General features: G+C 37.3%; 1 protein-coding gene across 1 annotated transcript in view; it reads right to left on the bottom strand.

Annotated features, from left to right (window-relative positions):
- NLK (nemo-like kinase) overlaps positions 1 to 20,435 on the bottom strand; it is a 155,812-nt gene that overhangs the window by 21,539 nt on the left and 113,838 nt on the right. Inside the window, exons 4-7 of the mRNA XM_006874222.1 lie at positions 17,350 to 17,456; positions 15,705 to 15,790; positions 10,409 to 10,618; positions 5,719 to 5,820 (exon numbers count right to left, since the gene is read on the bottom strand). Of these exons, the coding sequence (XP_006874284.1) occupies positions 5,719 to 5,820; positions 10,409 to 10,618; positions 15,705 to 15,790; positions 17,350 to 17,456 (505 nt within the window). The remainder of the gene's footprint in view (positions 1 to 5,718; positions 5,821 to 10,408; positions 10,619 to 15,704; positions 15,791 to 17,349; positions 17,457 to 20,435) is intronic.

Below are 20,435 nucleotides of genomic sequence, written 5' to 3' on the forward strand. Positions count from 1 at the left end.
CTGTCTTACAGCTGGGAGGCCATATAAGGCACAGTTCTGGACAATGACATATGAACATATGTTTTCTAGGGAAGTTTCTGGAAAAATGCTTACTGATAAAAGCAAGTGCTTCCTTTTCCCCTTTTTCTTGCTTTGAATGCAGATAGGATTTCTGGACAACTTTTGGCCATTCTGTAACCATGAATGGATCAGGAGAAAGGGCAACATTCTAAAGATGGCAGAGCAGAAAAAGGAAAAAGCCTGGACCCTTGGTAACATAGTTATATAGACTGTCTACCACTGGATTTCTTGACATAAGGCAAAAAACAGACTTATTTCTTTGAGCAACTATAAGGTGTTTTTTTTTTTGTTTTTTTGTTTTTTAAATGTAACCAACACATTCCAAATGAATCAAAGATCCTACAATTTTTCTTTTTTTCTGGAGTTATTTGGGAAAGCTCTTTGAAACAGGGCTGCTATGCTAGTGGAATGTAGGCCTGGGCTACTGGTTCCATCTCTGACAACACATGGAGAAAGTCTGTCTGAAAATGAAGCCAGCACACGGAACAAAGAAGGAAAGTCAGATTCCGGCACAAAATAGTATTTGAGCACTTGGATTCTGCAGGGTCTGATGTTAGTTGTAGCTCAAGACTTTTCAGTTACATCTTTTTTGTGTAACCACTTGTACTAAGTCAAACTGGAAAGAGTCCTAATATACCACCTGGAACTATGTGTACCAAGCAACCAACACAAGTAAGTTAATTTCAGACAGTAATCTATGACTTTAAGGAAACAGTAAATTAAATTCTCCTTCTGTGTACGTACACGTGTATTTTTTTAAAAGTCCCAACAAATAATACATCTTTATGTTTGTACAAATATCAGAGGAAGTGAATGTAAATAAATGCATAGAAAAATATGCCTGGAAAGAGATGTTTAAATGAATTCAGAAGAGACTGGAACTGGAAGGTATGGTAGTTAGCTCTATCTGTAAAATTTTAATTTCATATGTCCTAATATACCACATATTACTGGAAAATACATAAAATAAAATAAAATTAAATTAAAACAATGAAAGTACAATCTGGTGGTGCCAGGCAGAGCAGAGTATGGACTATGAACATAAGTTTGTGGAGCTGAAATTGGGCTGATGATCTTAAGCATGTTATTTAACCACTTTAATCTCCCATCTATAAAAAGGAACAATAATGGGTCATAAGGGGGTTGGTGTGAGGATTCAATGCATTAATATATAAGAAGTGCTTAGGATAATACCTTGTACATTGCAAACTCATAATTATTGCTATTAATAGAGACTATTTCCAACTATGAGTAGCTACATAAATGGGACTATGTGAAAAAAGCGTAAGTTTTTTAGTTGGGCTACAAAGAGAAGAACTATGTTGAATTTTTATAAGTATTCCTCTTGAGTTTAAATATGATTCATCTAAAATTCCTATATTAGGTAACTTAGAATAAATATAGTAAGATATAGCTTGCCCTATGTTGTTGTTGTTGTTGTTAAGTGCCCTATGTAGACCTCCAATTAACCTAAACACTTCACACAGGATTTCTGGGGGGTCTTTTCTAAAAATTAGAGGTTCTTTCCTGTGTGCATGTATTTTTATTTTGTGTAAATACAAATACTGTGTTATACATCTCATTCTGCCTTGTTTATAACCTTAAGAGGAATTAATACAGTTTTTCTATATGATTTTCAAAGAATATTTATGTAAAGGACTGTATTGATTGAGATAAGCATGACTTTCTCATTAAAAATGTCAAAATTTATTTAAAATAGATTTTTGTTGGTGAATCAATCTTGTATTCTTGGGATAAACCCCATTTAAACATGTATTTTTTTTTTTTTTAATGAGCTCTTTAACATATTACAAAGGAAAACTTTATAAGAGGAAGTAAAGCTATCCTAGAACTGATCTCCCACTCATCTGTCAGTCTGTTGTACTATAGTGTCTTGTGTGTTACTGTGATGTTGGAAGCTTTGCCACTTGTATTTTAAATACTAGCAGGGTCACCCAGGGTGGAGAGGTTTCCAGCAGAGCTTCCAGACTAAGACTAGGAAGAAGGAGAGATGAACTATCATTGAAAACCTTATGAATAGCAGCTGAACAATGTACAGCTGTTGGGACCTTCATTTGCTGATGGGGTACAACTCAAAATGAGGTGAAATAGCTGCAAACATCCATTAATAATCAGAACATGGAATTTATGAAAATTAGAAGCTGTCAAAAAATGAAATGGAATGCATAAAGATCAATATCTTAGGTATTAGTGAGCTGAAATGGACTGGCTATTTTGAATCTGACAATCATAGGGCTGGGTACTACAAATTGAGGAGGCATGGTGTCGCATTCATAGTCAAAAAGGACATTTCAAGATCTACCTCGAAGCGCAAAGCTGTCTGTGATAGGATAATACTCATAATATCCATTAGTCTACAAGGAAGATGAGTAATACCATTAATCAAATTTATGCACTGACTAACCCCAGTGTGATGAACTGTATTGATAATTACTGGTGATTGGAATATGTAGCAAAAAGGAAGGAGTATGCTGAGTGTGTTCTTCCCTTTTGGTGTTCTAACACCAGGTCTTTGCACATTTCATTATATTTGACTTTGTCTTCTCAAACTGACCTTGGAAATTCTCTTTTCAGCTGTTGTACCTCCTCACTTCTTCCATTTGCTTTAGCATCTCTATACAGAGGAGAGCAAGTTTCAGTGTCTTATGACATCCATTTTGGTCTTTTCCTTCTTTCTTGTCTTCTTAATGACCTTTTGCTTTCTTCCTTTATGATGTTCTTGATGCCATCCCACAACTCTAATGGTCTTTGATCTTTAGTGTCTAATGAATCAAATTGTTCTTCAGATTTATCTCTAAATTTAGGTGGGGTATATTCAAGGTCATGTTTTGGCTCTCATGGACTTGTTTTCATTTTCTTCAGCTTCAGCCTGAACTTGCATATGAGCAATTGATGGTCTGATCTACAGTCTGCCCCTGGCCTTGTTTTGGTTGATGATATGAAGCTTTTACACTGTCTCTTTCCACAGATGCAGTCAATTTGATTTTTGTGTATTCCATCTGGTGAGGTTCATGTGTATATTTGACTTTTATGTTGTTTAATGAAGGTATTTGCAATGCGGAAGTCATTGTTCTTGCAAAATTCTATCATGCAATCTCCAGCATCATTTCTATCACCAAGGCCATATTTTCCAACCTCTGATCTTTCCTCTTTGTTTCCAACCTTTGCATTCCAATTGCCGGTAATTATTAACACTTCTTGATTACATGTTTGATCAATTTTGAACTAAAGAAGTTGAAATAATTCTTCAATTTCATCATCACTAGCTTTAGTGGTGGGTGCATAAATTTGAATGATAGTGGTATTAACTGGTCTCCCTGTAGACTTATGTATATTATCCTATCACAGAGAGTGTTGTACTTCAAGATCTATTCTATTTGATGATGAATGTGATGCCATTTCTCCTCAATTTGTTATTCCAGGCATAGTAAACTATGTGATTGTGAAATTCAAAATGGTCAATAGCAGTCCATTTCAGCTTGCTAATGCCTAGGATACTGATGTTTATGCATTCCATTTCACTTTTGACAATTTCCAATTTCCCTAGATTCACACTTTGTACATTCCATGTTCTGTTTACAGCTGTTTCTCTTCATTTTGAGTTGTGCCCCATCAGCAAATAAAGGTCCTGAAAGCGTAACTCCATTCGCATCATCACCACCAACTGTACTTTGAGGAGGCAGCTCTTCCCCAGTTGTATTTTGAGTGCATTCCTACCTAAGGGGCTCATCTTCCAGCACCGTATGTGACAATATTCTGGAGCTCTTTATCATGTTTCAATATCTACTATTCTGGTGCTGACACTGTTTCACTGCTATTCATAAAGTTTTCAGTGACTAAACGTTTAAAAGTAGTCTACCATTCTTCCTTCCTAGTCTGTCTTCGTCTGGAAACTCAGTTGAAACCTGTCCACCATGGATGAACCTGCTGTTATTTAAAATACCTGTGGCATAGCTTCCAGAATCACAGCAGCACGCAAGCCACCACAGTATGACAAATTGACAGACGAGTGGTGGATGGTAGGAATAACTATATACAAATTTACTTGGGTTAGTGTTCAGTGATCATGAAAATTTAAGAAGACCACCTCCTATACTGGTTTAAAAGCAGGCTAAAGATTAAGGTGGCCTTTAAAGTCCGTGCTATGAATATCTGGCTTTGAACAAAAAAATGGTCATTAAGAAGTTCTGGAGGCTCTGGAGGCTAGGTCTTAGCTACTAACTGCAAGGTTGGAATTTCAAACCCATGAACCACTCTGTGGGAGAAAAATGAGGTTGTCTGCTCCCATTAAGATTTACAGTTTCAGAAATGGATCACTGGATAGCTGTGGGTTTGATGGTTCACTAGTTAAGCACACAGATGCTAACTGAAAGGCTGGTGGTTTGAATTCACCAGTTGCTTCTCAGGAAAATGATGTGGTAGTTTCCTTTCATGAAGACTACAATGTTGGAAACTCTATGGGACAGTTCTAAACTGTCCTACAGGGTTGCCTGAGTCAGAATCGACTCAAAAGAAGTTGATTAGTTTTTAATAAAAATAAAATACTCAACTAGTTTTTATTCCATCACTCTTCTTGTCAAAAATCAAAACATACCAATAACAACACTAGCCAGGGCTGCCCATACCCTTTCCTGTGATGCCCCTCTACACTTACTGACAATCAAGCAAAATGTGAAATTCTAAGGGGCACTGAGGGAGATTATAAATGCACAAGAGACACCTCAACCTTTCAACTAGGTTTCATTTCAGAAAAGTAATATGATACTATTTTTTTAGTTAACTGAAATTCCTAGATGTTTACAATTAACAGATTAAAAAACCTGAAACTCTAATGTGTTTAAAATGAGTTCTCTCAGAAGCAGGAATGGGGGATCTTACTACCATCAAAGAAGAAGAGTCATGAGTGGAGCTCATGCTTTGGACCCAGAGATCCATGTACTAAACCTCTTTGACGTGGGAATAGAAAACTGTGATACCACAGAAATGGCAGAAGAGCAGCAGCAGCAGAACCAAGACCCAGAGCACAAGGCAGAGCAGTGAGCTTCCCAGTCTATGGAGCAAGGAAAGCTCAGTGACTATGGGCAGGAAGCTTCTTGCAGAGTTGGGTGCCTCCAGAGACTTAACTGGAGGGGCTATTTTTGCTGACCCATTGAGCTAGAGCTGAGTGTCTGCAGGCTAAGACTTATATGGTGTGTCCTGTGGGCATCTGTCAGCAGCGCTAAAAGAGCTATGTAATATTGCCCAGTGAGAGGCCTACCTGTGCGCAAGACTGAGGTAAGTCTGTTCTGACTGTTACTTTACAGCTGTGCTTTGAGCATTCCTAACCCTGAATTATAACTTGTTAACTTCCGTAATAAACCCCATAACTTGTAAGTATGTGTCAAGAGTTCTGTGTGGTCACTGCAATGGACTACCAAACCCAGATGAAGTTTCCTACATAGACCCCATCATCTATGCTTTCTGCAAAGAGCAGAATATATTGCATTTGATTTGACAAATATTTAAGATTTTCTTATATGTAGTCATGACTTTAAAACATATCAAAGTAATATCTTGTTTTAAAATCCTCAACACTTTACTCTATGAAGGGAAATCCTGCCCAAGTGGTTATCAGACATAGGTGCCCTGTCTCCTTACCTGTTTATGAGGACCCCTGAGTATGTGTGCCTTAGCGCCTTCACAAGCCGTCCTCATTGCTTCCAGTGACGGTGTGCCCAACAGATCCGTGATCAAATCCAACTACAAGGAAACATGAAATGCATATGGATAGTAATCTCATGGAAACAAACTTTCATTACTCTTAAATCAGAACCTTAGAGACAAAGACCACATTGGTGAAATAAACTTAGGGCAAGTTCCATATTAGCAAAAAGGAGCCTCTATTTCACTTTCTAAGAAGCTGTGGTAGCACAGTTGGTTATGAATTGGGCTGCAAACCACAAGGTCAGCAGTTTGAAACTACCAGCTGTTCCACAAGAGAAAGATGAGGCTTTCTACTCCCATAAAGATTTACAGCCTCGTAAACCATGTACAGGGTTGCCAAGAGTTGGAATTGACTCCATGGCACATAACAACCACCACCATTTCACTTTCTGGCCTATGGGGAAAAAAAAAAGAATTCCACCTGATACATGTTTGAGCAAGCATGGCATTCTTAGACTACAGTAAAATGCTGTCAAGTAGGTTCTGATTCATAGTGACCCTGTCTAGGGTTTCTGAGGAGCAGATTTGGACCACTGACCTTGTGGTTAGCAGTCCAGTGCTTATCCTATAGTGCCATACCAGGAGCATGTATATTCCAGCCCCATGTCTTGGTATCATAGTCTCATAGCAAAATCTTGCAGAGTCGAACTGCTCTTTTGATGGCTAATCACTCTTTTCAAACAGTTCATGAACGGATTCTGATACTCCACATGAATTTAAGCTAACCAAGGAGCTAATCCAATAAATCAAGCAGCTGTGATTTAATAAATACTCACATTCACACCTGAAATGAAAGCTAAGGTCTCAATGTTGGGCCCTTTACATTCTAGTCATACTAGGAGTAGTAGATTGCCACACCTTTCCTGTGGATGGCTGAGTGCTTAACCAGTGCGCCACCAGAGCTCCCTATGTAAGAGAATAGTGACATTCATTGTATGAGAACTTATGACCCAGGTCTGATTGCCTTATGGATAATTAAATGTCAGGTGAACTCTATTTTCTCCATTTTGAATATAGTATATTCTTTTAAGGGGAACATAGTGGCTCTGTACAATAAGCACTGGACTGTAAACCACAGGGTCAGTGGGAGAAAGATGAGACTTTCTGCTTCCGTCAAGATGCACAGCCTTGGAAACAGGGTCGACGGCACTTAACAATAGTACTCTCTTAAAAGCACATATGTTATTATTGTGCATTATGTCCTTCTTCAGGGACTGGTCCCTCCTGATAATATGGCCAAAGTATGAGAAACAAAGTCTAGCCATCCTGGATTCTAAGGAGCACTCTGGCTGTACTTCTTGCAACACAGATTGGTTTGATCTTCTGAAAGTCCATGGTACTTTCTATATACCCATCCAACACCATAATTATCAAATACATCAATTCTTTTATGGTCTTCCTTATTGTCCAATTTTTACATGCATATGAGGCTATTAAAAATACCATAGTTGGGTCAAGGGCACCTTAGTCTTCAAATTTACAGATTTGTTTTTGAATACTTTAAAGAAGTCGTGTGCAATACATTTTCCTAATGCAATACACATCGTTTCATTTCTTGACTGCTGCTTCCGTGAGTGTTGATGGTTGATCCAAACAAAATGGAGTCTTTGATAACATCAGTCTTTTTTCTACTATGGTGTTATTTATTGGTTCTGTAGTAAGCATTTTTGTTTTCTTTACATTAAGGTGAAATTTGTACTGAAGGTTGTGGTCTTTGATCTTCATCAGCATAAAATTGAATAATCGTGATGAACTAGTCTTCCTTGCAGACTTATATTAATTATCCTATCACAGACAGCGTTGTACTTCAAGATAAATCTTGAAGTCTTCCTTTTGATGATGAATATGATGCCACTTCTCTTCAATTTGTCATTCCTGGCATAGTAAACCATGTGATGATCAGATTCAAGATGGCTAACAGCAGCCCATTTTAGCTCATTAATGCCTAGGATATCAATGTTTATGCATTCCTTTTCATTTTTGACAACTTCCAATTTTCATACATTCACAGTTCATATAATCTATGTTCTGATTACTAATAATGTATGTTTACAGCTGTTTCTCCTCACTTTGAGTTGTACCCAATTAGCAAATGAAGGTCCCAAAGCTTTAATCCATTTGTGTCATCAAGGTTAACTACTTTGAGGAGGCAGCTCTTCCCCAGTTGTATTTTGAGTGCCTTCCAACGTGAGGGTCTTATTTTCTGACACTATATCTGACAATATTCTGGTGCTCTTCATCATGTTTCAATATTCAGTATTCTGGCGCTGACAGTGTTCCACTGATATTCATAAGATTTTCAGTGACTAAATAGTCCGTCTCTTCTTCTTTCTAGTCTGTCTTAGTCTGGAAGCTCAGCTGAAACTTGTCCATGATAGGTGACCCTGGTGGTATTTAAAATACCCATGTCATAGCTTCCAGAATCACAGCAACATACAAGCCACCACAGTATGACAAACTGACAGATGAGTGGTGGAAACCACATGTTCACACAGAAATATATAATATACTATAATCTCTCAGACTGGTTTTAGACACATTACTAACCATTAGTAAAAACAGGCCTTTGGTTGAACTAAGGACTTTATGTATATTGCAACTTGATTGCTCTAAGCAGCCTCTAAAATAAGATTTTTAAGGAATAATTTTAAAGTTTTAAAGAAATTCAACAATAAAATGAATGGTGGTAGTGGTTATGTGCTGTGGAGTAGAGTCTGACTCATGGTGAGAGACCCTGTAATAAGGTTTCCGAGGCCATAAATCTTTACAGGAGCAGAAAGCTTCATCTTTCTCCCATGGAACTGCTGGTAGGTTTGAACTGTTGGTAGTTTTGAGATGCTGCCAGAGCTCCTTAATAAAAAGTGAATATGGTACTCAAATTTAGATTATATATTACACACACCTGGTAATTTTGTATCACTAGGATCCATTTTAAAAACGTAAACAACAACAACATCAAAAAAAACCAAGCAGCTGCTGTCAGGCTGATCCAACTCATGGCAGCAACGTCGCGTGTGTCAGAGTAGAATTGTGCTTACAGGGTTTTCAGTGGCCAACTTTTCGGAAGTAGATCAGTAGGCCTGTCTTCTTAGAGGTCTCTGAGTGGACTCAAACCTCTAATCTTTTGTTTAGCAACCCCCAGGAGCTCCCTGAATTCATTCTTGTGGCTAGGTGCCACCTTAATCATCTAGTCAACTCCTACTTAAAATCAATTTTATGTGTAAAAAAATACATAGCAGAGGAATAAACATATAGATTCTCACATATTACTTGACAATCTGTAGAAAAAATATGAAAGAAATGCTTCCATTTCTGGTCAAGTGCATGGGTTATTTACAAAGATACACAGTAGTCAGTGTAACACCTTTTAAGTATATTTACATCTTAATGCTCCCCTCAGAAACCTTCATATCACACTCCATCCCACTTAGAATAAAATCCAATGTCCTTCTCAGGTCAAACCTGGTCAAGCCTCGGACTTGCTGAGGTGTTAAGACTGTACCTGCCTCAGAGGTGTTATGCTGGGTGTCCCTCTATCTGAACATTTCCCCCAACACCTTGGGCTGCTTCCTCATTTCACATGAGTTACTCCTCAAATATCATGTTCTCAAAAATCCTGTACTGCTCAACTCAACCATCTGCTTAACCATCATTCTCTACCCCAAACTTGGTTTAATTTTTTTTTTGGTAGATTTATCATGAGCTGGGACTATATTTATTTGTATATACGCTCATTTTCTGTCTCATGTAAGTTTCAATAAGGCAGGAGTGAACTTTACCTTATTTACAGATCTATCCCTAACATCCACTTGGCACACCATCACCATCATAACTGCTGGTACTCATCAACTACTTACTGTAATAGGCCTTATTTTCAGCTTTCATTTAATCTACACAAGAATCCTCAAAATAGTTCGAGACCAGAAACAACAAAGAACAGAGAGGTTAAGTAACCTAAGATTCTTAGCTAATAAGTGGCAGAGCTAGGATTTGAACCCGCCAGTATGATTCCACAGATTGAGCTCCTCTTCATTACATTATTCTTATGCATGTAATATTGTTAAACTTATGAGTAAGAAATACTTAGGAGTGCTTCCAAGAAAACGGATGCATTCATGAATTAGTTGTAAAGGCTAAGTATCACAAACACTTTCCTAAAACTACATTTTAATCAGCTTCTCCATCATATTTAAATATGTTTGCTCAATAAAAAAGGCCTAAAATATTTTCTAAATGTTCAAATTTTTAAAACTCAGCACTCAAAACTTATATTTTAAGCACAAAGTACATCAAATCACCAAACACATTTTCAACTCAGAATCATTCTATTAGAAAGAACACAGGCCCTCTAACAACTGAAGATTATACTTGGGCAAATTGTTACAGGAGTCTGGTGTTATGCATCAGTGCATGTAATAAAAGTCAACATTCTAATATGCTTGTAAGTTACAAAATGAAGCTCTCTGTAATCTTTAACTTCCTAACACTCTGAATTTTAAGTGAACTTGAATTTGCTAAAAGCAAATTAGACAGTACAATGAAGCCTAAGACGTGTGTGAGATGGGTTGTTCCTTCAAATCTGTAATAGAATTGACAATTACTAAAAACTAAAGTGAAATTATACCTGCTGAATGGGACTCTGCGCCTGAAACAGGATCCTTCGTCCTAGTAGTTCTGCAAAGATACAGCCGACAGACCAGATGTCAATAGCATTGCTGTAATGACGACTGCCCATCAGGATTTCCGGAGCCCGATAATACTGAGTAACAACTTCCTGAGTCATATGACGGGATTCATCTAATTCTTCCACTCTGGCCAATCCAAAATCACAAATCTAAATAGAAAACATGATAAAAATATCTTCAAAGAAAGACATTCACAAATGCAATAAAAAATAAAACCACCACCCCCAACCAAAACATTACTAGACCTCTGAACTTTGAAAAGTTTTCAATGATAATTATTAGTGTCAATATACAATCTGAACTTATTTGGAGAAGGAAGAAAAGTCTCCAAACTTCTCTGTTTCTTAAAACTATCCTTCTAATCCTTAATCTGTTTCAACTGATTAACTAAACAAAACAAAAACAAAGACTGATGCATATTCCTAGGTTTAAGGTAAAAACACCCAAGGCCTCTGGTTTTCAAGGATGGCTTATAAGACAAGATAAGGTAAGAACAGTATATCTTGAAGACTTCCTGAGCATAGACTATTCCTATATTGTTTATGGAATACTAGAAGTAAAATGTCTTTAAAACTGTGGGGTTCAAATTAAGTCCTGCTGACTCAAGGTCTGGGAAGTTATTTCAGGGGTTCCACAAACAATTCAAACCTCACATGTACAGTTGGCCCTTGAACAACATGGGTTTGAACTGTGTGGGGCCACTTAAATGCAGATTTAAAAAAAAAAAAAAAATGCTGTGTAACACTAATCATCTTGAGTGAACAGTTTCTCTCTCCAGTAAACTGTGCATCTTAGTAAAAAGTGATCTCTCGTGGTTCTCCCGTTTGTTTCATTGTGTTCAGTGGAATACCATAAACCTTGACTAATGCCATGGGACCCATATGAAGTGCTACTAGTGAAGCTGGAAGTGCTCCCAAGAATCAGAGAAAAGTTATGACATTAGAAGAAAAAGCTGAATTGCATGATATGCATTGTAGATTGAGGTTTGCAGTTGCCCATCATTTCAAGGTAAAGCAATCCAGCATAAGGACCATTACTTAAAAAGAAAAGGCAATTCATGAAGCTGTCACTATAGCTATGTCAGCAGGCACAAAAATCTTGCACGCTTTGCAAAATACTTTATCTCATACTGAAAATACAGCTGTTCTGTGAGTCTAGTATATAATACAGAAAACATGCAAAACATGTGTTCATCAACTGTTTATGTTATTGGTAAGGCTTCTGGTCAATAGTAGGCTGGTAGTAAAGTTTTGGGGGATTTCATAATTGGATTTTTCACTACGTGGAGAGGCTGGTGACCCTAAAGCCTGCATTGTTCAAGGGTGAACTGTATAAATCTATTTAAAATATGAATTATTCACACTCAAATGTGTTACATTAAAACACCACACACTATAGAATACCAATACTATTAGTTTATGTCTTAAATGTTTAATTGAGTGACTATTCTGTTTTAAGGAGCTCTGCTAGTGTAGTGGTTACGAATCTGGCTGCAAACCTGAAGGTCAGCAGTTCGAAACTACCAGTTGTTCCGCGGGAGAAAGATGAGGCTTTCTGCTCCCGTAAAGATTTACAGCCTCGGAAACCCTGTACAGGGTCGCTATGAGTTGGAACCTACTCCACGGCACATAACAACAACAATTCTGTTTTAGGCAGTTTGTTAGAATATTGAGATGTAAGTAAAAAATACTGTTTAATTTCTATGCAGACCTAGGAATAACATTCTATTTCTATTTAATTAAAGTTATTGCAAGGAGACCTGTTAGAAACGCCTCCAGAAGCTTAAGAAATTGAGCTCTTCCTGATATTGGGCAACCAAGATAAAGCACCAACACTGGGAGGCCTGAGGACGAGATGAGATGAGATAGTAATGGACACCTAACCTTCAGTCACACAAGCCCTGTGTTCTCTTTGCCAGTCAGTATTATAATTACAAATGATCTGCTTTCTAACTTAAGGTGCTAATATAAGATTTTGTGGGGGAAAAAGCTTCAAAAATTTGAAAACCACTATTGTAAAAGAAATAAGAATTTCCTCTAATTTTTGGCAGTCTCCTCTTTCTGTTTTAATCTGCCTGGTCATAACAAATAAATGTATACGTGTATATGGTGATGAATTAGTGAAAACACACGTCTTCACGATAGTAAAGGCCAACACTGCCCAGTACTGCACCATCCTCACAGTTGTTCCTGTGCTCGAGTCCAGAGCTGTACTCACTATAGAGATAGTCTTGTTTTCTACTGACCCACTGCTTTACCAGACATAATGTCCTTTCCTGATAGTGTGTCTAAAGTATATGACACATATATACTCTCATCAACTTAAAAAAAAAACCAACCCAACTTTTTATTGTGAATTAAGTGACGGTTTACAAAGCAGATCATCAGTTTTACATTCAACAAATCAGAGTTCATTTCATCTCAATGATTGTAATCCTCTCAATGTAACATCACTTTTTCCATTTCCTCCCTGAGTTACTTAGTTTGTTTCCATTCCTCTTTTCCTAGCCCTTCTGAACTTTGTCCCTGGGTAAATGTTTCCCTTTTGATCTCCAGTGGTTGATTATTCTATCGTGGACATACTGAACTAGTTTTGTTGTCCCGCACTATACACCGACCTATTGCTTGGCTGAAAACTGAGCCATGGGGGTGAGTTCAGTTCCAGACTTGAATGCTGACCAAGAGCCATAGTCTTGGAGCTCCACAAGTCTCTATTAGATTAATAAGCCTGATCTTTTTAAAATGATGTTAAATTTGGGTGCACATTTTCTTCCACTCTATGCAGGACTTTCTAATGTGAGCCCTTTCAGAGCAGTTGGTAGTGGTAGCTGAGCACCATCTAGTTCTTCTGGGCTCAGGGTTGGGGAGTCTAAAGTTCACATGGCTCATTAGTCTATTGGACTAATTGTTTCCAAGAGTCTTTAATTTTCATCACTCGCTTATTCTACAGAGTCACACCAGGATTTTAGGTGAAACTTAGAATAGCAAATTAGTTTTCCAATCAGTGGCTCATACTTTGATAGTTCATACAATCAACAGTTTCATGACACTGGTTGCAACCCTACAATGTGACGGGAGTGTATAAGAGTTTCAGTCTGGCCAGAATTTGTTCTCTCTTTTTTGATCAGTGTCTTTATTGTCAGAGTGAGATAGTATCTTATTTTAGTTTTGATTTGTATCTCTCTAACGGCTAATGGTGTGGTGCTGTAGGATCAGCACTGGAATGTGAACCACAAGGCTGCTGGTTCAAACCCACCAGCTGCTCCTTGGAAACAGAGTGGCTATGAGTCAGAAGTGACTTGACAGCACTTAACAACAATGGCTAATGAGGACTCTTGGTGTGGCACTATAGGATCAGCACTGGGCAATGAACCACAAGACGGACGGTTCAAACTCACCAGCTGCTCCTCAGAAACTCTATATAGGGTCCCCATGAGTCAGAACTGATTTGACTGTACTTAGCAACAACAACAATAGCTAATAAAGGAGCACGATGGCTGCATTCTATAAGCACTGGGCTGTGAACCATAAGGTTAGCAGTTCAAGTCCACCAGCCTCTCCATGGAAGAAAGATGAGACTTTCTGCTCTTCTGAAGATTTAAAGCCTTAGAAACCTTAAACAGGGTCACTATGAATTGGAACTGACTTGATGGCACTTAACAACAATGGCTAATGAAGGAGTCCTAGTGGCGTAGTGGGTTAAACCTTGGGTTTACTAACCACAGGTCCATAGTTTGAATCCACCAGCCGCTCTGCAGGAGAACAATGAGTCCTTCTGCTCTTGTAAAGATTTATACCCTCAGAAACCCTAGTAAGGTCACTATGAATCAGAATTGACCTGATGGATTTAACAGCTAATGATAATGAGCATCTTTTGATGTGTCTATTAACCACCTGAGTGTCTTCTTTAGAGAAGGGTCTGTTCATGCCTTTTGCCCATTTTAAAATTTGTTTGTCGTTGAAAATTTCTGTAAATTTTAGAGATTATAATCTTATGTCATAGCCAAAAATTTTTTTCCTTTTACTCTTTTGGGAAAATCCTTTTGTTTGGTATTCTATTTATATATATCCTTAATTTTGTTTCCATAATCTTTATAGTTTTTGGTTTTACATTTAGGTCTTTGATCCAATAAGGACATTCTTGATTACTTTTAAAGTTGCTGTTGTCGTTAAGTGCCACCGAGTCGTTTCTGATTCAGTTGAACCTGTACAGGGTTTCCTAGGCTTTTTTTTTTTTTTAAAACTCTTTGCAGGAGTAGGCAACATTTAAAAAACAATTCTTTCCTTTTCAAATATATCAGTTGAAATGTTAAGAACATCTGCTACAGACTGAAGCATCATATTATAAGAACTCATGAAATAAGTGGAATTTAAAATTTGGTTATACAGAGGTAACATAGGTCTAGGAAGGTCCTTATCTCTCATTTCAATGATGGGAGAAATAGGCTGAATCTTTCATTATTTTAGGAGGTTTGCTTATACAGACTTCTAATAGAAAGAGGTGGGGAAATGCACACATATGAGTTGTGTTTGAGTCCTTCTCACAAAAGGCTAAGGCAGTGGGAAGATGGTAGTAAAGTTGAAACTGATGACATGTGATTTTGGGGCTATTGTGTGGTGCTGTGGAATAAAGCACTGGACTGCAAGGTTGGTCTGAACCACAGCTGCTCTTCAGTCAGAACCAACTCGAAGGTACTTAACAACAATTATAATTAATCAATTTCCCTGCAGAGGAATACTTGAGGATTGGCTACTCTATTTTGTGAAAGTAATTTAAGATGTGCACATACCTTTTTCTGGCTTAGCACTTAGCACGTTTCTGCTTCCCTGTTTTGCTAGGGAATGTTACTTGCATAAAAATGCAGATTATCTTCCTAAAAGGCATACTTTATTGGCATGTAAGTAGAAGCTTACTGATCTTTCAATATTTCTTCTGACATATATATATATATATATATTTTTTTTTTTTTTTTTCTTTAATAAAAGTCACTTTCTCTTTTCAAGTCACAATATAATTCCAATTTTAGTGTTTCCAAAACATATCTACATTATCATGAAGAAATCATGAGTTAGGACTATAAGAGTTACTGATGATACACTAGAGAAAACTGGATTTTCTTAATTTTGTGAAACTAAGGGAAATAAATTTTAACTATTTTCTTTCACAAAAACTTGTTCTTAAAACCTGCCTTGATATTCTGAAATTTTCAGACCATTAAATAAACTGTAAAGCTACCTTTAGAACACAGTTGCTGTTCACAAGGAGATTCCCTGGCTTAATGTCTCGATGTAAAATGCCAGCTGAATGGAGATATTTCAAACCTGAAACAACAAACAGATTTAATTGTAGATATTTAATTCCTTTTAGTTAAGCAATTATTCAGAAGTCTTAGAAGGTAACAGAGAGTGAATAGAGGATTTAACATTGTTCCTTAAATAACTACATAATGAACATTGTGAGCGTTACTAAAAGCTTGACTTAAAAAAACTACTTTAGCTACAGTAAAATGTCACCAAAGGTTTGCATACTCTAGAAATATGTCTATTAATTCAAAAAAGTTTTTCATTTTAATATAGATAAGTTTTACAGACACTGGAATTAAGACTGACCCAACCAACATCCTTGGATTGTTCATCAGTGTGGCTACAAGGAGCTCACTGAATACTGTTGTCAACCTATGACTCTAAATCTGCTCAAACAAAATAGTTCCCATCAACCAAAGGGAGCTTTCCAAGGCAGTTTTCTCATTGATATGATAAAATTCAGGAGCTTGACCAAGCTTGGCAGTTTTATTTTCCACCATGGAGAATTAAGAAGATAACGAATCACTTTTGAAGCACATTTGACATCTTAAAAGACTGGGGACTTCAGCACTACTAGATATGTGTCACAGCCAAGGTTGAGTCTTCTTTCTTTGAATGTAAAGCAGCAAATCACATTTTTGTCAAGTGTAAAAGAGTTAATATATTCCCCTCTACCATCACCTCGCAATATGAACAAGTTTATCAGGTGATGCATTCTAGCTTTGCTTACGTGTTTCAATTCTTTTGGGAGATGCTTTTCAATCTTTATAGGGAATGTCTTACTTAACTCTATGAATTCCATGAAAAATATTTTACTAGGGATGAAAACTGTTTCAGCATTAACAATTCTCCATTTGTAACAGTGAAATTCTGAAGGACACAACTGGTGGCCAGAAGAGGTGCCAACAACAGCAGCCCAAATCAGTTCTCAATCAAGTCAGTGGTCTTTCTACCAGTCTCCTTCCTCCATCGGCTTTGGTTTTAAGGGTCATTTTGTTTCTTTAGAGTTGGATTTGGGTAGACCAGCCTGACAAGGCTTGTAGGATGGTTGTTAGCTATAGGAGATACAGCTACTTTTCAGATGAGTCATCTGATGCCACATGCTTCTGCTCTGTTGAGAATAAAGGCTGCTTAGTGGAATCTTAGTGACAAACCATCCCTACTATTTACTTCCCTGCCTCCCTAAATTATTAATCTACTGTCTAATTAGAATTAGGGCATTCTCTACTATCACTAAGTAAATAAATAGCATTTGTTGTTAAGTGCTGTTAGCTGGTTCCAACTTATAGCTACCGGTATAGGATTTTCCAAGGAGCGGCTGGTGGTTTTGAACCGCTGAACTTGTGGTTAGCAGTTCAGGGCTTATCCTATAGAGCCACACCAGGATTCATTTCTTCACCCTTAAAAGTAGCCTTTAACATCAAATATAATGATTACTAAACATACCTTGACCAAAAGATAAAAGGCTTAAACAAATAAAATCAAGGGAGGTCAGGTGAGTTAAAAGTTTACATGAAAAGCACAACATTTCACTTATACAATGGACACTACTTTTTTCTTCATAAAGACAATCTTACCTCGTAAAATCTGATAAAGAAAAACTTTGACATGATCTGAGCTGAGTGGTTGAGGAGAGACGATAATTTTATGTAGGTCACTCTGCATCAATTCTGTGACAACATATCTTAAGGTTTTATGTTAAGGAAGTGTTCAGAGTATTCAGTGGCCAATTCCCTCAAAGTAGTTGCCGGGTCTAAAAAATGACTTCCACTCTTAGGTCTGTAAAAGCTTACCCAGATAATATGACAGAGTGAGAATTCGAGTCTTTACTTGAATACAAATAAAAGGGTACCTGATCTAGAGGTCTCAAATGTTTCTCTAAAACGGAAAAAGACGACAATGTGCCTATCAACCGTGGCTTACATTCCATTATGAAGTATGGTATTACAGAAATGTGTAAGATGGTTAGTTCAAATCCAAGTCTTTCTATAATCTCAAAAACTTCATTCTTGTATTAGTTCATTTTTCATACATTTATGATATTGTCCTAACTAAATTTCAAGCTTCTATTCTTTGTACTAGATTGAATCCTCAGTGTTTTGCTCAATCAACATATGGCAGATGATCAAAGACTGAGGCCTGGGGAGTCAGGGGGATGAATTCAGATCTCTCATGAAGCACTCAAGTGTAAGAGACACTAAGGAATCATCTTTTTCTATATCAGTAGACTAGATTCCTCCTGTCTTGCCCTACCTGCAATTACGAACTCAGTAAGTTTAGGTGAATTTTATCATGTCAAGTATAGCTTTCTTTCTTAAGAAAAGGGAATGTGGTTCTTCACTTTAAGAAGTCACTATCAGGTTTCAAATTATTTTGATATCATGTAAAAGTTACTAATACATTCTGTCTGAACAAATGACAAAGGCATCATGAACCCTGTGCAACTGAATGTAGGGAAGGTAAGACAAAAAATTGCAGAGCTTATTTGCTGGTCTATAGAGTCATTTTGCGTTCTTCTATGGTTCCTTTTTTCAAAGAGAGATTATGGGATCTTAAAAAAGGACAACCCAGTTGGCACCCTGAAGTACACCTTTTAATCTAGTCCTGTCCCACAGCTAGCTTCGGAAGAAGATAAAAACCCATCTCGAGGGGCAGCTGTAGTCTTTAATTGAAAGAATTAAACAATGAACAATCATATACTTATCACTAGATCTTACATATATGTTCCTGTCTACTATATGCTACATATGAAGGGCCTTCAAAAAAGTTCCATTATCTTTTAATTTCATCTTGCCACAAACGTTGGAAGCTCCCTCTTAGCTATTCAACTATCCATTCCTCTTTTTATCCATCAATTCATCTTAATTCTGCCACTCTTCTACAAAGATTTCCCATTACATATAAAGTCAAAGTCCTTATAGGACTGTACAAGATCTGACTTTATTACTGCTAACCTCTTCGTCCACCACTTTCCTCCTTGCTAGACTAGGAACAAGCTAAACATCCTCGGACCTAAAGTGCCATTGGTCTAGCTGGTCTGTCTTCCACTCTTGGCTTTGCTGCACTTCACAGACGTATACTTTTTTTTTTTTTTTTTTCACCAAATTGACAGTTTGTGGCAGCCCTGCATTGAGCAAGAGTATAGGTACCATTTCCCAAAAGCATGTGCTCACTTTGTGTCTGTGTCACAATTTGTTAATTCTTACAATATTTCAAACTTTGCATACTTAATATACTACAATACAATATAAGCATAACTTTTCTATGCACTGGGAAACAAATACATGCAATTTCACTATATTGTGGTGATCTGTGAGCTGGCACTATCTTTAAGGTATGCCTCTACTTGTTTAACTCTCACTTCGTTTTTATTCTCAAATCTTACTCCATAATGCTGCCTGCCTACTCTGTCCACAATGCAGTCTTCAAGCCCCCATCCAATTGCTAACTGCCAATCTGTAACACACGACTACTTTTTCTTTTTCCCTTAGTACTGTACAATACTTACTTTGTCTCCCCAAAATTACTTGAAGTCAAGGGTTTTTGTCTGTTTTGTTTGCAAATGTATCCCAAATTCTCATAATACTTCTTTCACATAGATATCCTAAGAAACCCAGGTGGTGCAAAGGGTTAAGTGCTTAGATGCTAATTAAGATTGGCAGTTGGAACCCAACAGTGGCACCATGGGAGAAAAACATGTCAATCTGTTTCCATAAATATTACAACCAAAAAACTATGGGACAGTTCTGTTCTATCACATGGGTTCACTACAAGTTTGAAGAAACTTAACAACAGTTGTTGTTGTGAAGTGCCGTCAAGTCAGGTCTGATCCATAGCAACCCTGTATAGGGTTTCCAAGGAGTGAGTAGTGAGCTTGAACCACTGACCTTGCAGTTCAAATTGACCTTGTGATGCAGCACATTAACCTACAGAGCCATACTAGGACTCCAACAACAACAGTAGATACCCTGTAAATATTTGTTAAACAAATGAACTACTATATATAAATGAAATGGAACACATAAACATCAATATCTTAGGCATTAGTGAGCTGAAATGTACTGGTATTGGTCATTTTGAATCTAATGACCACATGGTTTACTATGCCGGAAATGACAAACTGAAGAGGAATGGTGTTGCATTCATTGTCAAAAAGAACATATCCAGATCAGTCATGAAGTACAACGCTATCTGTGATAGGATAATAATATACATGCGCCTACAGGGACTAAAGCCAGTGAGGATGAAATAGAAGAATTCTACTAACTTCTTCAATCTGAAATTGATCAAACATGCAATCAGTATGTACTGATCATTACTGGCAATTGGAATGCAAAGGTTGGGAGCAAAGAGGAAGGATTAGTAGTTGGAAAATATGGTCTTGGTGATAGAAATGATGCTGGAGAACACATGACAGAATTCTGAAAAATCAATGATTTGTTCATTTCAAATACCTTCTTTGGACAGCATAAGAGATGACTATACACATGGACCTCACCAGATGGAACACATAGAAATCAAACTGACTATATCTGCAGAAAGAGACCTTGGAAAAGCTCCACATCATCAGTCAAAACAAGGCCAAAGGCAGACTGTGGAACAGACCATCAATTACTCATATGCAAATTCAAACTGAAGCTGAAGAAAATGAAAACAAGTCCAC

Source organism: Chrysochloris asiatica, unplaced genomic scaffold, assembly GCF_000296735.1.
Source record: "Chrysochloris asiatica unplaced genomic scaffold, ChrAsi1.0 scaffold00266, whole genome shotgun sequence".
Lineage (NCBI taxonomy): Eukaryota > Metazoa > Chordata > Mammalia > Afrosoricida > Chrysochloridae > Chrysochloris > Chrysochloris asiatica.